Source organism: Heteronotia binoei, chromosome 4 (assembly GCF_032191835.1).
Source record: "Heteronotia binoei isolate CCM8104 ecotype False Entrance Well chromosome 4, APGP_CSIRO_Hbin_v1, whole genome shotgun sequence".
Classification (NCBI taxonomy): Eukaryota; Metazoa; Chordata; class Lepidosauria; order Squamata; family Gekkonidae; genus Heteronotia; species Heteronotia binoei.
The window spans coordinates 144,352,543-144,377,222 of NC_083226.1; the positions used below are offsets into that span (position 1 = coordinate 144,352,543).

The 24,680-nt window shown below is 41.5% G+C and overlaps 1 protein-coding gene across 2 annotated transcripts in view; it reads left to right on the forward strand.

The window, feature by feature from the left end:
* The window catches only part of ERCC8 (ERCC excision repair 8, CSA ubiquitin ligase complex subunit), a 101,120-nt gene that overhangs the window by 8,801 nt on the left and 67,639 nt on the right, over positions 1-24,680 (forward strand). For both annotated transcript variants that reach the window (XM_060235935.1, XM_060235934.1), the window contains exons 4-6: positions 8,849-8,972; positions 11,365-11,446; positions 19,879-19,947. In XM_060235935.1, coding sequence (XP_060091918.1) covers positions 8,849-8,972; positions 11,365-11,446; positions 19,879-19,947 — 275 coding nt within the window. The remainder of the gene's footprint in view (positions 1-8,848; positions 8,973-11,364; positions 11,447-19,878; positions 19,948-24,680) is intronic.

The window sequence follows — 24,680 nt, forward strand, 5'->3', positions numbered from 1 at the left end:
ACATAATGCTGCTCACAGTTTCTCTATAGCAAACCCAGTAAGCATTATGGTTTTTTATATGGAGAGTGTGAAACTGACTTTTGGATGTGAAGAATATGTGACACTTTTCTAACACACAAATAAGAATGTAAGAAAAGCCATCTAGTCCAACATCCTGTCTCACAGTTGCAAATAAGTTCCTCTGGGAATCCAACAGCAGGGCATAGAGGCCAAGGCTGTCCCCTGTTGTTATTTCCTGGCACTGGTACTCTGAGGTTTACTGCCTTCAAATGTGGACGTTCCCTTTAGTCACCATGGGTAATAGTCAAGTGATAGACCTATCCTGCATGAATCTATCCAGTTCCATTTTAAAGCTATCTGTGCCTTTGGCCATCACCATAATCATCCTCTGGTAGTAAATTTCACATTTTAATCATTCCCTGTGTACAGAAATGATAGCTTTCAGGTATTATACTCATCCGCTATCAACATTGAATTATTAGTGAAAATCTTAAGTTATTGCTGCCAAAGAGGAAAAAATAGTTGCATAATTTTTATTCAGTAGTTAGAGGTGCTGGAAAGTGCCATCAAGTCACAGCTGACTTATGGCAACGTCTGTAGGGTTTTCAAACAATAAACTTCAGAGGTGGTTTGCTATTGCCAGTCTCTGCATAGTGACACTGAACTTCTTTGGTGGTCTCCCATCCAAATATTAAACCAGGGCTGACTCTGCTTAGTTTCTAAGATCTGATAAGATCAGGCTAGCCTGGAGCATCCAGATCAAGGTAGTTGGTAGTTAAGTTTCAGTTATTCAAAATAAGCTCAATCATTAAAGTAGGCTTAATTGCAGTAGTATATCTCCTTGTTCAGGAGCCCCATGACTCAGAATGGTAAGCTGCAGTACTGCATTCCAAGCTCTGCTCACAACCTGAATTTGATCCCAGTGGAAGCTGGGTTCAGGTAGTCAGCCCAAGGTTGATTCAGCCTACCATCCTTCCGAGGTCAGTAAAATGAGTACCCAGCTTGCTGGGGGTAAAGTGCAGCTGACTGGGGAAGGCAATGGCAAACTACCCTGTAACAAAAAGACTGCCAAGAAAACATGATGTGATTTTACCCCATGGAGCGGTAATGACTCAGTGCTTGCACAGGGGACTACCTTTACCTCCTTGTTAAAGCTACAGTTATGCTAGTAGCATTATTTCTTTATGTAAGAAATAATGCAGAGTTATCAAAATGTAAGTGTTAATAATTAACAGTTGACCTGCAACTCTTGCTTGGGGGTTAATTCCAGATGGTTTGAAGGAGGAAGCAGAGACCAGGGGTGTTAAACTCATTTGTTAAGAGGGTCAAATTTGACATAAATGTCACTTTGTCAGGCTGGGCCATGCATGCTGCAAAATTTAACATGAGGTACCAGAGATATAAACTTTATAAAGGTGGTTTCAGGTGCTAGATGGCAATAGCAGGTGAATGACAATAGCTGGCTTGATTGAATTAGGTGTGATATGCAGAGGGATAGTAGAAGTGAAGATACCAGCATTGGTAATGAGACAGGAAACCTAGGTCTCAGTTTGGTCAAGGAGGATTGAATGCAAAGAATAACTGGACGTAAGTCTGACATTAGAATACAAAACATTCAAAAACCAGTGGGGGAACATTTAACCTTCCAGGACATTCAGTTGCTGACCTAAGCGTAGCCGTTCTCTTACAATGGAATTTCAAAGGGAGTTTAGAAATTGCAACTGATAATGAAGCTCAATGCATCCTCCAGAACTAACGTAGGTTTCCTGTCTCATTACCAATGCCTGCTATTGTCATTTGGCATCTGAAATCACTCCATTCTCCACAATACAAGGACCAATGAACTCACATTCTAGCTTTATCTGAAGAAGTGAGCAGTGACTCACGAAAGCTCATGCCCTGTCGCAGATTTTATTAGGTGCTACTGAACTCTTGTTCCATTCCACTAATAAAGATTGCAAGCTATACTGTTAGGTTTCTTTCTTTTTTTTCATCTGCTTAAACTGGAGAGGGGGATCTCTCTAAGTGAAATAGTGTATTGATTTCAGACTGGGCAAAATCAGTGTTAGAAAGGCATCCAGAGAGGGAGACGTGTTCAATTGGAACATATGGAGCCATAAGTATATTTTTAAATACTTAGCCATCTACTTCCAATCATTAAACTATGGAATCTAGTCCAAATGTTCTAATTCCAATCAGGGCCTTTTTGAAAGAAAATTAAATCCCAGATAGGCACTGAGGAATCCAGTCTTTAAAAAATCCTTTTCAGAATAGGCCAAAATAATTTCCTTTTAATTCTCTTTTCCTTTATCCAAAAATGCCCCTTCCTCTTAACACACCTAAATGTGTGTGAGAGAGAGAGGGGGAGGGAGAGAGGGACCAAGTCTCAAAACAGCAGTGCACAACAATCTCAGTGTAAACTGTGCTTGGCAGAAGAATCCATTCACCCACCCTCCCTCCCTCTGAAGAAGAATGAAAGCTTATACCTGAAATGAAATGTTGCTGTTCTCAAAGGAGCCATGGGAGGAGTCAGGCTTTGCTCTTGTTTTGCTGCACGAACACTGGCTTCTGCTTTTGCTTTCCCTCCCCCTCCTTTCCTCCCAAAAGAGAAAAGCTCGACCACTGGAGGGAAGGGAAACATAGATTGGTTCTCTCCTGCATGAAGCAGGAACCGGGAAGGAGGAGCTGGGCAAAAGCTAGCTGCAATGTGATGGCAGCAGCAGCCCCAGAGAAGTAAGAGGAGTCAGTTGCTTAGAGGGATGGATGAGAGTCCTGCAGGGGCCAAATCCATCCCATGGGCTGCATGTTTGAGACCCCTGATAGACTTTGCCATGGTCTGCAAGCTCACTGCTAGAGGGCTTTGTTACTTATGTCTTATGTAGCAAAGTCTTGGCTGGCAGAACCCTTTGTATTAATAACACCTTTGCATTCTGAATGAGCAGATTGTTTATTTCTTTGTGTTCTGGCTAGGGATCTAAAAGAAGATTCAAAGCTTCAATTGTGTTCCGACAAGAACAACAGTTGATTCAAGTGGTTCCAAGTTTTGGGAACCCTTTCAATCTGCTGTTCATGCAGTGACTACCAAGTAATTCATTTTGCTCTTGGCCTACAAGAAATCTGAGAATCTTGCTTAGGATAAGAGAAGAGAAAATTGCTGGCCTTGGTAATTTCAGTGGAGAGACAGCATTTGTGTTTTCTTGCTCACAGAAACCAGAGTGCAGTATGAAGTGTTAATACACACAAAAGCTTATATTCAGAATTGAACTTCATTGGTCTTAATGTTTAGTTTGGTTCGATTTATATCCCGCCCTCCTCACCAATGCAGGCCACTGGACTCAAACTTTGTCCTGACAGCACCAGTTCAAGTCTACATGCATGCCCAGCATTAAGCACAGAAATGCTAGAAAAGGCAGACCTTCAAAGCATGGCCAGAAACACAGTCCCCTCCTCCCACATACGCTTATTTTTTATTTTATAACATCCAGCCTGATGAAGAGTTCTTGCGAACTCAAGAGCCTGGATGCCATTTTGTGTCATTTTGATCGGTCTAATAAAAGGCTATACTGGTTGGGTTTTGTTTGGGGCATTATTTATATATTGCAGCTAGGACTTTGATTCCTTTCCCAGAAGTTAGATTAAAATTGATGGTTTTAAAAAAAAGATCAAGAGGTTTTTTTTTAATTTGAGTTGGATTTTAAGGTTTATTTTTATTTGATTTAAAACTTTGGTATCTCACTTTTCTGCCCAGTTAGAGTCCTTAAGGCAGCAAAACATTTTAAAAGACTTTAAAATTCATTTTAAAACATAGATAGATTTAGATGAAACCAATAATCAGTACAAAAACAGGAAAGAGGCTCAATAAGGGAACTCCAAACAAAACTAAAAAGTCTTCACCTACTGGTGAAAGTTGATGATAGAGGGGAACAGACAAATCTCCCTTGGGAGGAAATTCCATCATTTGGTGTGAAGGCACTTTCTCAGCTTGCCATCTGTCTTGACTTAGATGAGGGGGCACCTGCAGCAGGGCCCCCAAAGATTACCGTAATGGTCAGGTAGATTCATATGGGAATAGGCAATCCTTCAATAGGCACTGGTCCCAAGCCATTAAATAGCTTTACAGGTCAATATCAGAAGGAAACTGAAAGCCATTGCAGATGAAACAAAACTGGAGTGAAATGGTCTCCAACCAGCTCCAACGCAGTAATGTTACTGCAGCATTCAGTACCAACTGTAGTTTTCCAGTGTACTTCCAGGGCAGTCCCATGTAGAACACATTGCAGTTATATAAACTAGAAGTTACCAGGGCATGCACCATGCTGGCAAGATCTTTTTGTATGCAGGGAAGACTGTAGCTAAAGCTGGTGTTAGGCACTCCTGACCACCACTGCCACCTGTTTATCCAACAGGAGACCTGAGTCCAACAGCACCCCAGGCCACAAACTTACTGCCAGTAGCACTTGCATGGGAGTAGTCTGTACAGTGGACTGAGAATGCAGTAATCCCAGGGAGGTTGCATGTCCACAATTTCCTTGTATGGTTAGCCTTAGGCATGTAGTTACTTTCAGAGTTTAGGGGAAAATACATAGAATGAGTACAGAATCTCTTCATCTGTGATTGATTTTGCCAAAAGATATTGAATATATTCCTGCTATGTGAAATAAACTGTATTGCACAGATATATACATATGTTCAGACTGAAGGAACTTACAAGGGAAAAGGTGGGTGAAGCATTTTTTTAAAAACTGCTTTGTATCTGGAATTTGGATATGCACTGATCATTATGAAAGGTGAATTGGTAGCAGTAATACTGGCTTTATGTTGGTATGGGATTTTTGTTCTGAGAAGGCAGTAATGTTATCTGACCCCATATCCAGTACGCTTGGCAAGCAAAATTAGGTGTTTTAAAATGGAGAACTGATTTGATTAATTCAATCTCATTTCTGTCATGTCAACATTTTTATTTGTGTGTTTATGTTTTTGTTTAATGGATTGTAGTTTAGACTTTGGGATTGCTAGCCACCTGGGGGGAGGGAAGTCCTGTCTTTTTAATAAGACTTTACTGGGATATAATTTAGTGGGTGATGTTATTTGTCTTCCTGCCATGAATGAGCCTGAGCTGTCCATTATCACACATTAAGTTTCATTTAAAGGGGTGGGACAATTGGCAACCCTAAGGGTCTGTGGGTAATGGGGCAATCAAGGAAACTGTTGCTAATGGTTATATAGGGATCTGACGTGTAGGGTTATGGGAATTAAAGGCTGCTATTAAAAGAAGGCTTGTTCAATGGGGCAAAGAATTTGAATTCTGCCCAAATATTGTGGATTCTGGCACTTTGGACAATTAAGTCAAGTGTCCATTGCTCAGGTGGTTCGCAAGCACTGTGCTTTACAGCATGTGTACAGCAGATCATGACATATACTGTGGGTGTATATTAAGTGCAGAAATGCACTAATATCTAAATGTAACATATTTGATGGTATTACATTAAGCAACGGTATTACATTAAATCCTGCGTTCACTCGCCAAGTCACAACACAGGCAAGCTTGGAGAAAGCATTTAAAGAGGTCTCTCTGCCTTCTCCAAGCTGGCCGTGCTTCCTTAGCAGTGCAACTCAACAAGTAAACTCAGAAAGTGTTTTTTCAAGAGACCACACTCTCTTTAAATGTCTTCTCTAAGCTGTGCCCGCATAAAAGCTGGATAATATAGGCTTTATTTGGACTCAGCTGTGTCGGTAGCCAAATCAGATTAGAGAATCTGTATTTGGCTGAATAAATACTCCAGAAATACAGATAAGGTGTTTTTTGGGTGTTGATTCAGTTTGGTTTATACTGAACACACACCCCTGTTTCATCATTTTCACCACTGCGAATACAGAGGCAGATGCATTGATGACAGAGCTTCTACATGTGGATGTTTTTCACACACTTTTCCCCTAGCACTTCTGTTCCATATGTGCTCAGCATAGCTCTCAGGGTGGGTGAGGAGGGCATGTCTTGGCCATCATGGTTTCTCACTCTCTCTCCCCTTTTTGTTCACATGTACACTATAGCTGTTTAACAGCTCTGTTAAGGTTTGGAATGGAAATAGATGGATGGCAATAGGTCACTACAGCAATTACCAATCTTTTTTTTTCTTTTAAGCTGTCATAAGGCTGTTTGGTGATGCAGCAGGGAAAAAATGCCAGGGAAGGAACTAATAGGAAGAAAATGTCACCAACATGGACAGGATTTTTGCAGGGGAGGGAAATGCTGGCCTTCCCCCCCCCCCCCCCCCGAATAGCACATAGAGGAAGTTGTGGAGTAAGGACTCAACAATAGAAAAAAGGCACATGGCTGAAATTACTGGAAAATTAGTATATTAAAATTCCTTATGATAAAGTGTACAAAATGCATAAAATTGAAACATTCACAAAGTGTATAAATACACGTGTACAGTAATTTTTGTATGACAACCAAGACTTGTGCAAAAGCCACAAAAAAGCGTACTATATGTCTATCTGTATCCCTCTGCAAACTATACAAAGTCCATATCTGGAACTGTAGCAGAAAAATAATGAGGTCTGCACACAATCTCTGGTTTGAAGTGAGGTATTTTACTGTTGGTACCAAAAGTAGAACCCAGTCAGGCTTGGCTGCCCCAAAGACTGAGTTAAAATCATTCTGCATACAGACAGTTTTCTTAAAAGGCACGCAGGCTTATCTGATTTCAAGATACCTCCTTCACAGAGTCCTCCCCAGTAACATTCCATGACATCATTCCCTTACTTATCAACTATAGCAAGACACCTCTAAGAGGCTGTTTCTCTTATCTTAACTAGCCAGCTTGGGCCCGCACCCACAGTTTGGAGGTCAGCGTTTCAACAGAAAAGTTACATCAGACATTTTAATTTTGGGGGGCAAAGCATGCTCTTAATCATTATATTCATTATTATATTATATGGATATTAATTATTCAGGGGCTCTCCTTCAGAACCAGTCCACATTTTAAAGATAGCGAGTGGGTAAGTTGCAGTAAACAAACCCCAGCGCATTCCAATGACAGGGCTGCACACCAGAACTGGCTGTTTCACTGGTCAGCTTCTGGCCGTTTCACTGGTCAGAAAGGGGTGACTCTACTTCAGTGAGAGCCAGTTTGGTGTAATGATTAAGTGTGCGGACTCTTATCTGGGAGAACCGTGTTTGATTCCCCAATCCTCCATTTGCACCTGCTGAAATGGCCTTGGGTCAGCCATAGCTTTTGCAGAGGTTGTCCTTGAAAGGGCAGCTGCTGTGAGAGCCCTCTCCAGCCCCACCCACCTCACATGGTGTCTGTTGTGGGGGAGGAAGGTAAAGGAGATTGTGAGCCGCTCTTTGGAGTGGAGGGCGGGATATAAATCCAATATCTTCATTTTCAAAGATAAAAATGTCGACTGGTTCCAGATATGTACTTTGTATAGTTTGCAGAGGGATATAGAAAGACATAAAAAGTAAGGGTAAAGGTAGTCCCCTGTGCAAGCACCAGTTGTTTCCGATTCTGGGGTGACGTTGCTTTCACAGTGTTTTCACAGCAGACTTTTTAGAGGGCGGTTTGCCATTGCCTTCCCCAGTCATCTAAACTTTCCCCCAAGCAAGCTGGGTACTCATTTTACCAACCTCAGAAGGATGGAAGGCTGAGTCAACCTGGAGCCAACTACCTGAACCAGCTTCCTCCTCAGGTCGTGAGGATAGGGCTTGGTTGTCATACAAAGATTATTGTACATGTGTATTTATACACTTTGTGAATGTTTCAAGTTTATGCATTTTGTGCACTTTATCATAAGGAATTTTAGTACATTATTTTTCCAGAAATTTCAGCCCTGTGCCTTTTTTTCTATTTTTGGGCCTTTTTTTCTAGTCAGCATACTCACATGCTTTCCTGTATTATTTCCAAAAAGATTTGAGTAAAGCTGGTTTAGCAAATAGCACGTTCAGGCTGTTGAAAATCTTGAAGGACTACTAAAAGGTAAAGCACCAGTCATTTTCGACTCTGGGGTGACGTTGCTTTCACAACGTTTTCACGGCAGACTTACAGTATCATATTGTGTGAAAACTTAGGTTTCAAATATACCCAGTACTTGAAAGATGAAATTGTTGCATTCTAAGTTGCCACAGCCTTTACATCTTTGAGAGGCAAAAAGACCCCAACCATGTTGAAGGCGGAAAACATACTGCAGTGAACAAATAACAGGTCTAGTTATTGCTTCCACAAAACCTAATCCTAGATTCTCTACAGTTTCTATGATTTTATTGGAGTTACAACAAAAGTGCTATATCTACTTGAATACTAACTAACCCTGGTTGTTGGCATCACAACAAAAAGCTGACATCTAACCTAATTTCCCATGTCTGTATTCCGATTTTTTAAAAGCCTCCATTTAACTGAATATTAGTGCCAATATAGAACTAGCTAAGAAATGAATCCACCACCATTGATAGGTATAAAGTGAATATATAAACAAGCAATGACAACTTCACACACATGCATTGTGTCATAATAAAACATTCTGATGTGAAATAATAAATAATCTTTGTACATCTACTGAGGATGGCCATTACGGTAAAATTATTGCTGAAAATACTAGGTGCAACAAAAAGTTGCCTTGACAAAACTGCTGTCTGGGGTTTGTTGAGTCCTCCCCCCCCCACCAGACTTTTCAACCACCATATAAGGAAGTTGTCTTCTTCCCCCACCCCACATACATGCTTTTCTTGTACATATTTGCTTCTCAGGACAGTGGCTCTTAAGAGAGGTGTACCCTCGCAAGTTGGTGTTTAGTTGTGACAAAAAGCTGCCAATCTAAATATCATCCTTCTCTTACTTCATTGTAGAAGTCATCCTGACGTGCATAAATTCAGCGTGGAGACAGTGCAGTGGTATCCTCATGACACTGGCATGTTTACGTCAAGTTCATTTGATAAAACACTGAAAATATGGGATACGAATACGTTACAAGTAAGTGATTGATTTATCTATGGAGTCTAGCCATGGGAGGTGCTGTGCTTCTAGAATATGGAAAGCAAAACATTCCTGCCAGTCTCAGTGTGAATTATGTTGAGCATTTTGATTATCATTCATAATTATTTTAATAATATTTTTATTGCTGTTGCTTTTTCCTGCCCTCTTTCCTAAGAGCCTGGATGCCCCTATCCTTGATTTTACCCTTATAACCAATCCTGTGAGGGAGATAGGCTAAGACAGCAAGTGACTGGCCCAGGACACCCAGTGAGCTTCATACAATATGGCTAGGCTTAGTAATCAAAGCAAAATTGACAGCATTCTAGTATACCCTTTCTGTTGCAGCTGTAATGTATAACCTGTCTGCTGCAGAGCTGCCTTGAGAACAATCACAACAGACTCAGATCTCACAAGTAGCAGGGTCCAGGAATGGATTCAGGACCAGGGTATGACTAGAAGAGGTCTGGCCAAACAGGAAAAGCAACCAGCAAATCATCTCAATAAATGAGTGCAGGCAGACAAGAGTCCCGTCCCAGGCAAGAGTCCCTTCCCAGGCCAGTTCCACAAAGAGGGCAAGGCAATGCCTACTAAGTAGGATATCTGAGAAGGGAGTGGGATGCAAACCAGCTGAAGATGAGATGGGTTTCAAAGGTATAATCTTACATTTCTACAATAGACACATGTGAGTGCCCATCTGCTCTTTCTGTTGATGCAGTTTATCTCTTCAATAATTACTATATAGTGCTACGGAGTTGGAGATAGTTTATTGATATGGTGTTCCACTTTGTGCCCCCCGAAGCAGATATGACTTTTCTCAATACTGGCTGCTTTCATCTGGAGAAAATTAAATTAAAATACTTCTTTCTTTAGCCCAGGGGTGGCCAAACTTGCTTAACGTAAGAGCCGCATAAAATAAATGTCCAGTGTTAGAGAGCCACAAGATATGAACAAATATTACTTGTCTTTATTAAAACTCTTAATACTTTCCTTGCACAGAAAGATAAAATACATATGTATGTACTTCACAACGTAATCATGCTAGAAGGAGACTTTTTAAAAAACAAAAGCTGGGAACAACAGTCCCCATAAGACCAACATAGGGAAAGGTTAGGGAATTATTTTTTGGCACCAGTGGGAGAAGGAAACATATGTACCATATAAAAAACTGACCACCATTTGCATCGTTATGCATCTTTCTTTGCCTTGACATCAAGATTAGTAAATATAGCTCCTACAAGAGTTGTGAAATGAATGGGGAACCCAGCGCTACCCTCTTTAGTTCTGTTCCTCCTTCCAGTGGCTCTCCTTGCTCTTGCATTCTCTTTCCCCATTCTAGGACTTTGGATGACCTCTGTGGTGGAGGAGAAGAGCTTGCAAGCCTGCCTATTTTCCTTTCCTTCCCCACTTCACACGTGCTGGAAATAGTCGCATGCCTATGGGTCAGCACTCAAAACCTGACTGAGGTCCCAATGCTAAGCATACTTACTTGAAAGTAAGCCTTATTAACTTCCTCCTTGACCTCTGGGAGCTGCACAATACATTTGAAAGAGCCATATGTTACTCCTATGCCACAGTTTGGCCACCCCTGCTTTAGCCTAATCTATTAGTATGCCAAGGAGGCTCCATTTATTCTTCTACTAATTTTCCTGCAGATATCTTTTTAATACTTGACAAATGGTCAGGCCTCAGATTCAGTGGGAACCTCTCTGAGAGTTCCACCTACCTTGTCCGTTGAATAGTATTGCAGCTGTATAACAATCCCTGGATGAGCACCACCTATTTTTCTACAAAACAACCCCTGCAAGCGGTGAATCCTTTAACACAAACTACTATCATGGAAAATTCTCTGTGCTCCCTGCTATCCACTCTTTACTATTTCTCTGCTAAAAAAACCCTATAAAACCAGAATAATTATTGCAGTACAACTATAAGTTCAGGTTTCTACCTTGTAAAGACAATTATTTCCCCATATACTTATTTTAGTATTTTTTTTAATTAGCATGTGTGTGCACGTGTGCACCTGGAAGTCATGGTGACCTTTGGTAACTGACCCCTACTGGGGGCATGGAGGATATTCAGAGAGGTGGTTGAATAAAGCTTGCAGTTGCCTCCAGCCCTGGTATTCCAAGGAGGTCTCCCATTCAAGTAGTTGCCAGAGTTGGCCCTGTTTAGCTTCTGAGATCTGATGAGATTAGACTTGCCTAGGCTAATCAGGTCACAGCTTTCCCATACACATTTCCATTGTATCTTCAGGATTGAGGTTTTGCAGTTGCTGTCATGCTAGCTGTATGTATCATTTTTAAATGGAGGATCAGTTGCAGAATAAAGCTTTAAATTCTTATGATTTGGATTGGTGTGGAAGCATAATAGATTGTCTTTCAATTGACAGCCTGCAGATGAGTTTAATTTTGAAGGAACAGTATACAGTCATCACATGTCTCCTGTTGCTACAAAGCATTGCTTAATTGCAGGTTGGTATATATATTTTAAAGACCTTTTTCAAGGTGGTAATTATTCAAAATTAGTGTCTTCAATATTTTGTAAGCTGTTTATTTAAAAGTGGGATTGCATTATACTTTAAGCCAGAGCTGATATCCTGCCTAATGTGTAATTAATATGATTTCAATACATTTGCATTCAACTTCCAGTTTGTTTCTTGCCCCTAACACTCTGTCATGGGAAAACAAAAGATATTTCACCACACATTCTGAACAAATACTCAAGAGTGGGATACTATTTTTTTACTTTTCTAAAGTAAGCGAGAAACAGTTGAATTTTTGTTCATTGTGTCAGTATATTCTTAAAGATCAATACTGAATTTTGTCTGTGCTGGTAATTTCATTAATTTTGAGGAAATATCTTGAGAGAAGTGTGGGGAAAAGTGGTGATGAAAGGAGACCACGTATCTTAAATGTTCTGAGACTACTAGCACACAGCCATCGCACATACATGTAATTTTTTAATTTTATTTGAGGGACAGGTATCAAGTAGCCCTCCAGGGAGTGGGGGAACAGTACTCAGGCTTGCCTGACTCCTCCCTCCCTCTTTTCCTAGCATGTCTTAAAGAACTTGGTAAGTCAAAAAATACTTTTCACATAAGCTAATACTTAATGACATAAAATTGTCTTAGCAGAAGTGATTCTGTCACAAAATTATATTGACTATAAAACAATAACACAGAATATATATTCTTTAAATCCTTTAAATATACTTTAATACAGGGGTGTCAAATGTGTGGCCCATGGGACAGAACTGACTCCTACGGGGCTGGTATCTGTCCCGTGAGCAACTGGCTCTCTCCTGCTTTTGTTCTCCTGGCTACTGCTGTCACCAAGCCTCTCTTCCCTCCAATGGCTGAGATCTCCTCCTCCTTTGAGGATGGAGTGGGGAAGGGGAAGGAAAGAGAGAGCACCCAAGAAAGTAAAAGAGTCCCATGGCACCTTTAAGACCAAGAAAATGTTATTCCAGGTTTAATCTTTCATGTGCATACACACTTCTTCAGCGAGAGGGAGGGAGAGAAGGAGATTCTTCTGACAAGCACAATTTACATTAAGATTGCCCGGCTCTGCTGTTTAATTTGAGACCTGCATATTAAAAAAGGAAGAGGGGCAGAAAAGAGATGCATCCGGAATAAAGGGAATTAAAGGGAAATTATTTTGGCTTATTCTGATATTTTTTTTTAAGATTAGATTTCTCTGTTCCTATTTGAGATTTTATATTCTTTCAAAAAGGACCCTGATTAGGAATTACAGCACTGGAAGTAAATAGCTAAGTATTTTAAAAAATACACTTATTGTTCTACATATTCATGTTCAACACATGGTCTCACTCTCTCCCCTCCCACCTCATTGGCTGCCTTCACATTAACTCCTCCCCCTTTTTTTTAGTGTTTCATTATCACTAGCTCTGAGTGGATTTTCTTCAGTCTGAAATCCACACATTATCTCACTTGGAAAAATCCCTGTTCCCAGTTTCAACAGGTTAAAAAAGTAAAAAGAAACCACAGTGCAGCTGGCAGTCTTTATTAGCAGAAGGGAGAAAGAGTCCAGTAGCACCTTAACAACTAACAAAACTTGTGGCAGGACATGAGTCTCTCCTCACTTCAGCTAGAATGTGAGTCCATCACTCCTTATATCTTGGAGAGTGAAGTGATTTCAGACACTGAATGACAATAGCAGGCACTGGTAGAAAGAAACCTAGGTCTCAATTCAGTCCAGTAGGATGCAGTGTCTTGAGCTTCATTATCAGTTGCAGTTCAGCAATCTCTCTTTCTAATCTCCCTTTGAAATTCTTTTGTAAGAGAACTGCTAATCTTCTTCGTGGTCTCTGTGCAGTCCCACACATGGGTACTGTGCTCAGCCACGACCCCTAGCTTGGAGAATTCAAAACCTCACTTCAGGCATTTTTTCCGGCGCGTTTCTTGCCCATCCTGGGGAGTAGACATGCTCTGTGCATGCCTGGGACGGGGAAGGAGCAAGCTGCTCACTCAGTTTCTTCTGTACTGCCACTCCATCAACACCTCTTCTCATTGAGCTCCGTTTTTCGTCGTTCCCTCAGGCCTTCCCTTCGTCTTCAACCATTCCTCCTTAGATTTAAAAAAAGGAAAAGAAAAGACTTGTTTTCTTCTACTTCGGATTCCCCCCCCTTTTTTTCTCCCCCCCCCCTCCCCAGCCCTTCTGCGACGGGGTGCCCTTGGGTCCAAAGTCGAGTTTCTCAGGTTCGAAGTCCAGAACCTCAGTTCCGAGCCAGTCCATAACGGCATCCATGCCAACATTACCGCCGGAACTTTCGACTCCAACAGACGTGATTTCTGATACTACTTCATCCGCTATAATTCAAATCCCTTCGAGATCACCATCCATTCATCCGGATCTTCCTGAGGACCAAGTGACTCGTGCCAATCTTGGGGTCGAGCCTTCAATTTGAATACCCTCGACACCTGCAGTTTTTGAGACGTGGCAATCTCTCTGCATTATAGGGAGTCATCAGTGCAAGTCTCCGAGGGTTTTCAAGCCCGTCGGTCCTGTTCTCCACAGCTCCAATACCCTCCAGCTCACAGAAACATGGCTACGCATACGACCACCAGCATTCGATCTCTGCCTCGGGTTCAATATTCTCCTTCACATGATGTGGGCTACGTACCTCGTCGATACCGTGGTTCACATCGATCCCACCATGATCATTGGCAATCCGATAGCCCGTCACCATCTAGGTCCCATCTCTTAGAGAGCATGGCCGTCAACATCATCGTCGCTATTTCTTCTGCTGTCCATCATTGGAAGAGTACTATTCATCACGGTATCTTCAGTACTACCCTCGGTACCATGGTAATCCATCTCGATACCATCACTGTCCAGCGAGACTGTCTCTAATAAGACGTTGGTCTCTACTTAAGCATCAGTCACCTGGTTCGGCTCCAGAGCCTGTGCATCCACCTAGACTTTCTCCAGTTCAACCCGTCGTACCTCTGGACAAGCACCCTGAGGATGCATACTTACCAGATCCTCATCCTAGTAATCCTCAAACCCCAGATGAGTCCGACACTGATCAATCAGATCACTCATCAGAAGATGAGGCCCCTGCCTCTCCTGCTTCAGATGTTGTTCCCCCTTCGGATTTGTCACCGTCTGAAGGCTCCAAAGCATATCTTGACCTGATCTCTAATATGGCCAACGCTCTCAACATTAAGCTGTCTGCAGATCTGCCCAAGGTATCTGACATTGTCCATGACCTAGTTTAAGCAGACCTTCCTGCTGGCTTTCATTTGCCAATGTTGCCGGGTACACTTGGATGGTCTCCAAGAGGCCTGGGACAAGCCTGCCTCCATCCCTCCCAATACTCGTCACTTGGAATCCCTGTACAGGATTCACGCACCGGATTCCAAATTCCTTTTTACCCACCCACCACCTAATTCAGTGATTGTCCATTCAGCTTCAAAGTCTAAGCAAACAAGACATTCTGCTCCTCCTGACCAGGAAGGGAAAAAGCTGGACACTCTGGGTCGTAAGCTTTACTCCGTGACTACTACTACTGCAAAAATTTACAATTACCTTGCTTATTTCTCCGCCTATGCTTTCAATTTGACCAGCCAGCTGACCTCGCTTGTTCCATCTCTTCCTGAGTCCTTCCAGAAAACCTGCAGCACATCTTCTGCACAAACTCTCCAGAGTGAGTAAGCAGCAGATAAATTCGGTACACCATGCTGTATCCTGTTCCTCTTGTTCCGTGGCCATGGCGGTCACTCTTCGTCGCCATGCATGGTTACACAGCACATCCTTACAACAAGATATCAAACACAAGATAGAAGACTTACCCTTCGATGGTCTAGGTCTATTCAGTACCACAACCGATGAGATCCTTAGATCCGTGGATGACGGCAGGAAACATGCAAAGCCCCTGGGAGTGTCACAGCAACCTTCACAACAACAGTATCATTCCCATAACTGGAAACAGTCTTATTTCAAATGCCCTAGATCTCCAAAAGAATCCGAGTTTTGAAAGCGCAAGGCCCAAGCTGCCAAGCAGGCTTTCCAACACAAGCCTAGGTCACAGTCATCTAAGAAATCTACTCAAACTCCTAAACAGTCCTTTTGATTCACCCGACACCTTGCCTTCGACAAGACTTCGCCCCTACCTGCAAGCCTGGGAATCCATCATCGCAGACGCGTAGCTCCTGAAGGTCATAAAGCACTGATATGCCATAGAGTTCAATTCGCCCCCTCGATTTCATTCGAACTCCTGCTTCTCCTTTACTTGACACAGAGCTCCAGAATCTCCTGGACAAGGGAGCCATAGAGCCTGTTCCCAGCTACCGTCACAGAACACAGTTCTATTCCAAGTATTTCCTGGTCCAGAAGAGAGACGGTACTCTGCGTCCTATAATGGATCTTCGGAAACTCAACACCTTCATCCCACACAAAGTTCCGTATGATAACCCTGCAGTCGATACTTCCTCTCATCCCTCAGGGATCATGGCTAATGTCCTTAGACTTTCAGGATGCCTACTTCCATGTGACAATTTGCCAACGACACAGAAAGTGTCTAAGATTTGACATTGGTCGTCGCCATTTTCAGTTCAGAGCTTTACCCTTCAGCCTATCGACCGCCCCCTGTGTTTTTATGAAGTGCATGGCTGCAGTTGCTGCTTTTCTCCGTCAACAAGGAATTTCTCTCTTTCCTTACATAGACAATTGGTTCCTGACCGCTCTGTCTCCAGATCAGCTGAAGAAGGACATTTCATTCACCCTGGAACTTCTGGGTTCCCTGGGCCTTTGCGTGAACTGGACAAAATCGAAACTTGCGCCCTCTCAAGAACTACAGTTCATAGGGGCTCGTCTGTGTATGGTTCCACATCTGGCATTCCTTCTGGCAGACCGCAGTCTTCAGCTGAAGTCTCGGGCAAGGTCTATAATCTCTTCTCCAGTACAACCAGCCCTAGCAATACAGAAGATGCTAGGCCTTATGGCAGCAACCACCTCGGTTCTCAAATTTTCCAGGCTCCAAATGCTGCCTCTTCAAATGTGGTTTTTACATACCTTTCGTCCACATCGTCAACACGAACTGTTGACTCTGCATGTTCCACTCAAAGTCAGAGACTCCCTACTGTGGTGGACAGAGGATGCCAGTTTGATCTACTGTCTTCCCCCACAGCAATAGTGACGACGGACGCTTTGAAGCAGGGTTGGGGAGCTCACTTCAAAGATCTCACTGTCCAAGGCACTTGGACGACCATGGAGAGCTCACTCCACATCAACTGCTTGGAGCTATTGACAGTAGACCGGGCTCTACACTCCTTCCTCCCGTCTATTCGGGGATTGCACGTCCGACAATCTCACAACAGTCTTCTACATCAACAAGCAAGGGGGGGTCAGTATCGGCGACTCTCTGCGACCTAGCAATCTCCCTGTGGACCTGGTGTATCGAGTATGATATCTTCCTCACAGCCATCCATCTACCTAGTGTCGACAGTGTTTGGAAAGACGCTCTCAGTCGGTCCTCCACAGACAACCACGAATGGTCTCTGAATCACAAGTACCTCCTTCCTGTCTTTCGGAACTTCAACACTCCTCTAGTGGATGTTTTTGCCTCACCAGCCAATGCAAAGTGTGCAAAGTTTTACAACAGAGGTTTTCAAGATGCCTTTCTCCGCAAATGGTCGGGCGGTCTATGCATTACATTTATTCGCCAATACCCCTCATCACCAGGACCCTTCAGAAAATTCTTCACAATCGAACAGACTGCATCCTGGTAACACCATGGTAGCCTCGACAGCCATGGTTCACCAGATTACTTGTTCTCTCTCGCAACCTCCGTTATCGGTTCCCTCTGACCAAGGATCTGTTGTCCCAACAGAACGGGAAAGTGCTTCATCATGATCTGGCCATGTTGAAACTGACATCCTGGAAGATCCACTTCTGATGCTTCCCCCTTTGGTTCAAGAGGTTATTATCAATGCAAGGAAGCCGTCTACCTGCCGCTCCTACCATTATAAATGGAAGCGTTTCTCTGTTTCTGCCTCCCTACACTATTTCGCGCCCCAGTCTGCATCGATCTCGGACATACTGACCTATATTCTGACTCTCCATGACTCTGGTCTAGGATTTTCCTCACTCAAAGTCCATCTGTCTGCCATATCACCCTCCTATTAATGGGCAGACTGTTTTCTCTAATTCCGTTACCAAGTCATTTTTGAAAAGACTACTTCGTTTACATCCTCCAGTTAGAAACTTCCTTCCTTCCTGGAGGTTGTCCTTGGTTCTCTCATGCCTTATGCAGCCTCTGTTTGAGCCTATAGCCTCTATTTCTCTTCAGTTACTTACTTAGAAGTCATTGTTGGTAGCCCTAACTTCGGGGAAGCGGACTAGTGACATTTGTGCTTTCTGCGCAGACTCACCGTATGCCGTCTTTCATAGAGACAAGGTGGTTTTACGCCCAGATCCTACCTTTCCCCCTAAAGTTGTATCATCGTTTCATTTGTCTAGTTCTACAGTTCTACCCTCCTTCTTTCAGGATCCTAAGGATGAAGGCCAAAAGGCGTTACATAACTTAGATGCCCGCAGAGCATTAACCTTTTATCTGTCTTAATCTTTTTGTGGCCTGCGGAAAACTTAATGAGGGCACAAAAATATCAATGCAACGCCTCCAAGTGGATATCGTCTGCGATTTCACTATGCTACAAGCTCGCTAAACAGCCCTTACCTGATCCTCTGAAAGCTCACTCCACTAGGGCTGTGGCCACTTCGTCAGATCTCCTTCATGGGGGATCTTTAGAGGACATTTGCGCAACTGCCGTGTGGTCCTCCCCATCGACATTCATTTCACATTATGCATTGGACATTTGTGCAAGACAAGATGCCTCTTTCGGCCGAGCAGTTCTTCGTTCTGTTTTTCATTAAAGTCTTGTTCAAAAAGGTCTCCTGCAGGTATGATATTTTGGAGTTGGGTTATTTCATGCCAGCACCCTCCAGCCTACTATTAGAGACAGCTTTCTAATCACCCACGTGTGGGACTGCACAGAGACAATGAAGAAGATAAACAGGTTGCTTACCTGTAACTGATGATCTTCAAGTGGTCATCTGTGCAGTCACACCCACCCACCCAGCCTTCCCCGTTGCTGGCTCAGTTTATTCTTTCTGCGTTCAACCAGTTTGAACCTTTCTACCTACCTTATTCTCTTGTCAGTAGCGACTGGAAGAAACTGAGTGGGTGGCTCGCTCCTCCCCCATCCCAGGCATGTGCAGAGCATGTCTACTTCCCAGATGGGTGAGGAACGCGCCGGAAAAAACGCCTGAGGCGAGCTTTTGAATTCTCTGAGCTAGGGGTCATGGCTGAGTACAGTACCCATGTGTGTGACTGCACAGATGACCACTCGAAGATCATCAGTTACAGGTAAGCAACTTGTTTATCTTATCAAAGATTTCAGGTTTTCACGGCTGGTAACATCATTGGGGTTTGTAGAATCTTTCGGGCTCAAGTGCCGTGTTCTACTGGAGAAAGTTTTTCTTCCAGACGTTTCGTTCTCGGCTGCGGAGAACAGCCTCAGTGGCGTTGCAACGGGAGCAGGCGCTCTGACCTTCTTGGCTGCTGTGCATTGTTTATCTTAGGTCAGCAACTAAATGTCCTAGAAGGTTAAAGAAAGAATAGCACCTTAAAGAATAAGAAAACTTGTGGTAGAGTGTGAGCTCTCTTGAGTCACTCCTCACATCATCAGACTTATGTCCATTTTTTCTTTTCATCCTCCTGGACTGAATCCTCCCGGAGCAAATTGAGACCTAAGTTTCCTGTCTCATTACCAATTCTGATATCTCCATGGCTACTGCCCCTCTGCATATCACACGTAATGCAATCAAGCCTGCTATTGCCATTCAGCATCTGAAATCAGTTTTATAAAGTTTATATCTCCGGTACTTAATGTTACATTTTATGGCACAAATAGCCCAGCCTGACATAGCAACATTTGTGTCAGGTCTGGCCCTCTTAACAAATGAATTCAACACCTATGCATAGAACACCTTCTTGGTGTTCTATGTTAGGAACATCTCAAAGTTGGCATTATAGTTATAGGAACTTTTAGTTCTGAACATTATGTAGTTAATTGATTTGCAGGCAGTTTCTTTTGGCACCTCCAAATGTTTTGTTCAGCAAGTACGTTTTTGTGTTGATTTGTGCAGAAATAAAGAACATCTATTCACGCTGGGAAGTATACTGAATGACAATGCAAATATTTTGAGATACTAATTATTAGAGCAGTATGGAAGGAAAAATCTATATGATGCATCTGTTTGAAGGCACTCACAGTGTATTCAGTATAATTATTTTTCCTGTATGCTTCTTATTATCTTGAATGTTAATGTCCAAAGATTCCTCTCTTTTGTCTAATGCCTTTTTGTCCTTTCTGTTACAGTTGGTACCAAAAGCCCCAAAGTACAGCTTTGTGACTTGAAGTCTGGATCTTGTTCTCACATTCTGCAGGGTATTTAATCTGAAACATAAATGTCAGACAATAATGACTTTGAGTAAACTGCACAATGTAAAGATGTGTTCTGAACAGCATATAAATAATGTGACTGGTGTGTTTAGTGTCAAAGTGAGAAAGGCTTCTTCTGTGTATTGTTATGGTTGGTTGGCCTGAGAAACCAGAATTATTATTGTGCTTATAAATAACTGGATAGGTATTTTATTTAACCTGGGTTTGTTCAGTTTTCTATAATTAAAATATTTAGTGGCTCAGTGTTCTAAGTAAACAGAGGAGTAGGCTATTTTACACTAGCCAAACCCTTCTGGGTTATTCTTGTTTCATGTATTGAGACTGTGCAATAAAACATGATTTAGGTAAAACAAGAAATCAAACATTTAAGTCCAGAAAACAAGTTATGATTTCAAAGAAATGCAGCTAAACTTGTACAGTTCCATAAATAATTATTTCTATACCTGGGTAGGCTTCTCAAGTTTTCCTCTATCTAGCTGCCTCCCCCATGTAGAACGCAAAAATTGCCATCTATAATGTTTATATCTCTGTTGGTCCTATGCTGTGTTGGGAAAGGGTTGGGTCCTATGCTGTGCAAGTAGTACTTCTGCTCAGGGCTTTTTTGGTAGCAAAAGCCCAGCAGGAACTCATTTGCATATTAGGCCACACCCCCTGACGTCCATATTGTTTCGCATAGGGCTTTTAGTGGAAAAAGCCTAATGAGCTCATTTTCATATTAGGCCACACCCCCGACACCTAGCCAGCCGGAACTGCATTCCTGTGAGTTCCTGCTTTAAAAAAGCCCTGCTTCTGCTTATGTAAGCATTTTCTGCCAGACCCTATACAGGCCTCACAGTATTCTTGAGGGTCCATCTGTCTCCACCCCCCAGCATGATTTTTTGGGGGGTAAAGCAAGCTGCAGCAGGAAGGAGGAAGCAGGAAAATTCTGTCCCGCCAATGCAGCTATGGAATCCAACTGAAAGAAGCTAAAATAATGAAACAAATTATCCTCTTGACTTAAATGTATGGAAAGCACTTGGCAAAGTGTCGGGAAATATAAACATGCATTCCCACATAGCAGTTCCTACTGCTGCTGTTTTAAGGTTGTTGGTTTTTTGGTTGTTGTTTTTTTACCATTCAGTCTGTTCCTGCTGCTTGATTTCTTTCTTTTACAGTGAGGGAAAAGCTTGCTGTGATAACATAGGCTCTATGAATAGCCCTTTTGGTTGTTGTTATTTTTAAATTAAATAGAAGCTAAAGGATGCCATGATTCTGGCTAGGACTCATATATCAGAGGATTAATCCTTTCTTCTTATATCATTAGAGCAAAGTTTGAGTCCAGCGGCCAACTTTCAGACCAAGGAAGTTTAATTCTGGGTATAAGCTTTTGCGTGCATGCACACAAAAGCTTATACCCAGAATTAAACTTTATTGGTCTTAGAGGTGCCATTGGACTCAAAACTTCATTTAAAAAAAAAATTCAGACCAAAATGCCTACCCACCTGAATCTGCCTTGTACCATTGTTACTATAACCTCCCCACCTCCTTGGCTGCCGATTTCCACACAAGATCAAATATATAGGTGTACATGTAGTGCTTCTCAGGCTCACAAAGAAGGGAGAACTGGGGGGATGAAAGGCAACTTGAGGTCCCCTGAAGCCAGTGTCTTACTTCATCCAGCCAAATACTTTTCCATTTATTTTCCTTGTGATGCACTTCTGTCTACTAGGGACATAAGGCAGAGCACAGTTGAAGGTACTCTGACTATACACTAAACTCCCCTTTCCGCAAGACTCAAGCAAACTTGCCTAATAGATGTTGCATTCCATCTCCTTTCCTCAGTTTCTATCTCTCTTTTCCTCACTTTTCTCATTAATTTCTGTCTCCCTTCATCAAATTTTTCCATGTCCCCACAGGACTTCCAGGGTAGGAAAATGTCAAGCTGAGCAGCTTCTCATTAAGGGAGCAGGCTGGAACTTCTGTTTGGGGTAGTGGAAGGCAAACTAATGCCTACTGCCTACTTTTCTCAGTCAGAGATTAGTCCAAGATATGCACAGAAAACTTTGAGGAGATTTAACTTGGCTAAAAGGGAGTCCCGGGGAGGGGGGCTCCTTTGAGGCTTTGAGGGGTCTCTGGAGAAGAGTTGCATTTTCATCATCTTCTGAAATTTACAGAGTCATTTATTTGACATAAGCTCGACAGAATCCTAACCTTCTTGGACATTATTAAACATCTAAAGCTATACAAGACCGGTGCGGATCTAGATAACTTGCAGAAAAGGTACAGATTACTATCTTTCATTCCCGGACTATTTAAAGTTGAACAGAAAAATTCAGAAGGTGGGAAATGGAAATCTAGAAAGCTTGAAAGAAGGGATGAAAAGGTGAAATTTGGACCTTTTTAAATTTAAAGGACAGTACTAAATGTGAGAAGGAATTTATTTTTTGGTCTACTTGCGGTTTTGAAAAAAGAGCACCATTGTCACAGACCTGCAGCATATACAGTCAACACAGGAAGTACGTCAAGTATCGTGAGATCTCTCTACCAGCGAAAATGGGATTTGGTGGCAAGTAAAGCAGGAAGCATCAGATTAAAAGCCTACTCTAGGATTATAATACCATAGAAAAACATCAGCGGCCATTACAAGGACGTCAAAATTAAAATATTTTTAAGGTGTTCGGGACATTAAAAATTGTTGGAAATAATGGAGGTAGTGATGAAAAGATAAATACTATTGGACATTATTGTTAATTATAGACTTTAGAAGCTTCTAAAGGAAAAAAGGAAAAAAAATTAAAGGGAAGTAGAAAGTCGCAACTGCCATTTGGAAAGAAATAAAAACTTTAAAAATTAATATCTCAGCCTTGGAGGCTCTGAGGACGGCAAAATTAGGCTTGTTGGGAAAAGCAAGCTCTAATCTTTTGAATCTGATAGTTAATTTTTAAATTGGTGAGAACAAAATTTTCGGTGTTTTTAAATGTCAGAGCATAAGTAAACCCGTACAAGGGCTACTTCTCTGGAGAAAATACAGGAACAATTAGAGGCAATGGAGGCTAGAATGATGAAAGGTATGAAAGAGATGATAACTGCCTCTAAGAAAGAAATCATAGAAGAGATTTAAAAAGATATTGAAGATCTCAGAAATGAGACTGTGGAAACATATAAGAAAGTGCAGGAGGTAGAAGGGAGAATGAAAGTACATGATTCCACCTTGTTGAAAATACAAGAAAAAGTGGCAATTCATGACTGCAAATTGATGGAGACTCAGATACGTATGAGAGGAGTACCTGAAAAGGAAGAAAGTGACTTGAAAGAATATATAATAAAGATAATTGCAGAATTTTTGAAGGAAGATCCTGAAGAGACTAAAAATTTGTAGGACTATATGTACAGAGTGAACTCATTCTATGCAAAAAAAAATAATCTACCAAGAGATGTGGTTATAAGATATATGACAAAGGAAATGATGGGAAAGATCATGAACAACAATTTTGAAAAGATAGTGGGAGGCAGTAGAGTAAGAATCATGAAGGAGTTACCAAGGCAAGTGATAAATGACAGAAGAACATATAAGAAACTTACAAAGAAATTACGGGACAATGAAATGAGGTATAGATGGATAATACCTGAAGGTTTGCTCTTTGAATTTCAGGGGAAAAGAATTACAATTACAAATTAACAGGAACGGCGTCGATTTTATGAAGAACATAAAGAATTTGCACCATGATGGATTACAAATTATTATCTTGGAATGTAAATGGACTAAATTCACCGAAAAAAAGAAGGGCAACATTTCATTGGATTAAAAAGCAAAATTGTAATATAGTTTGTCTACAAGAAGTACATAACAAACAAAAGGATTATAAATTTTTATGGAATAAACAATTGGGATTAGAATTGTATTCCTTGGTTGAGCAAAAGAAAAGGGGAGTGATTTTTTATGTTAAACAGGAATTCGATCTGAAATTAGTATTTAAAGATAAAAATGGAAGATTTGTAGCAGTAGAAATAATGTTGAATGGGGAAAAAACGTCGTTATTGGGACTGTATGTACCAAATGGGGCGAAGGATGTATTTTTTAAAGATATTACACAACAACTTGATGAATTGACATATGATCAAGTTTTGATAAAGGGGGATTTTAATGGAACAATTCAGTATGTATGGGATAGATCTGGACAAAAAAAAAAAACGAAGGAAAAGTGCCAAAATCTTTTTTTGAATTGGTTAAACAAGAAAATCTGGAAGATATATGGAGGCAATTTAATCCTGAAGTACGGGACTATACCCTTTTTTTCAGCAAGACATAATTCTTTCCCTAGAATTGACATGTTGTGGGGCACGGAAGATATGGGCCTCATAACAAAGAAAATCGAGATTTGCCTAAAATAGGAGCTGATCATAACCCAATAATGTGGATTACAAATTCGTTGAAAAAATCAAGAAGATGGAGATAAAACAAGGATTTATTACAGAATAAAGAAATAGTGACATCTCTAGAAAATGAGACCAAAGCTTTCTTCCAAGTAAACGATAGAGAAGATATTGAATTCCAGACAGTGTGGGATGCATATAAGGCAATAATGAGAGGAATATTGATAACATTGAACAATAAAGATAAGAGGGCAAAAGATAAGCAGATGTTGGACATTCAAAATAAAATTTAAAAAAGTGAATTAAAAAAAGGCCAGGAAAAACGAAAATTATGAGGGAGATTATAATATTGCAAATACAAATGA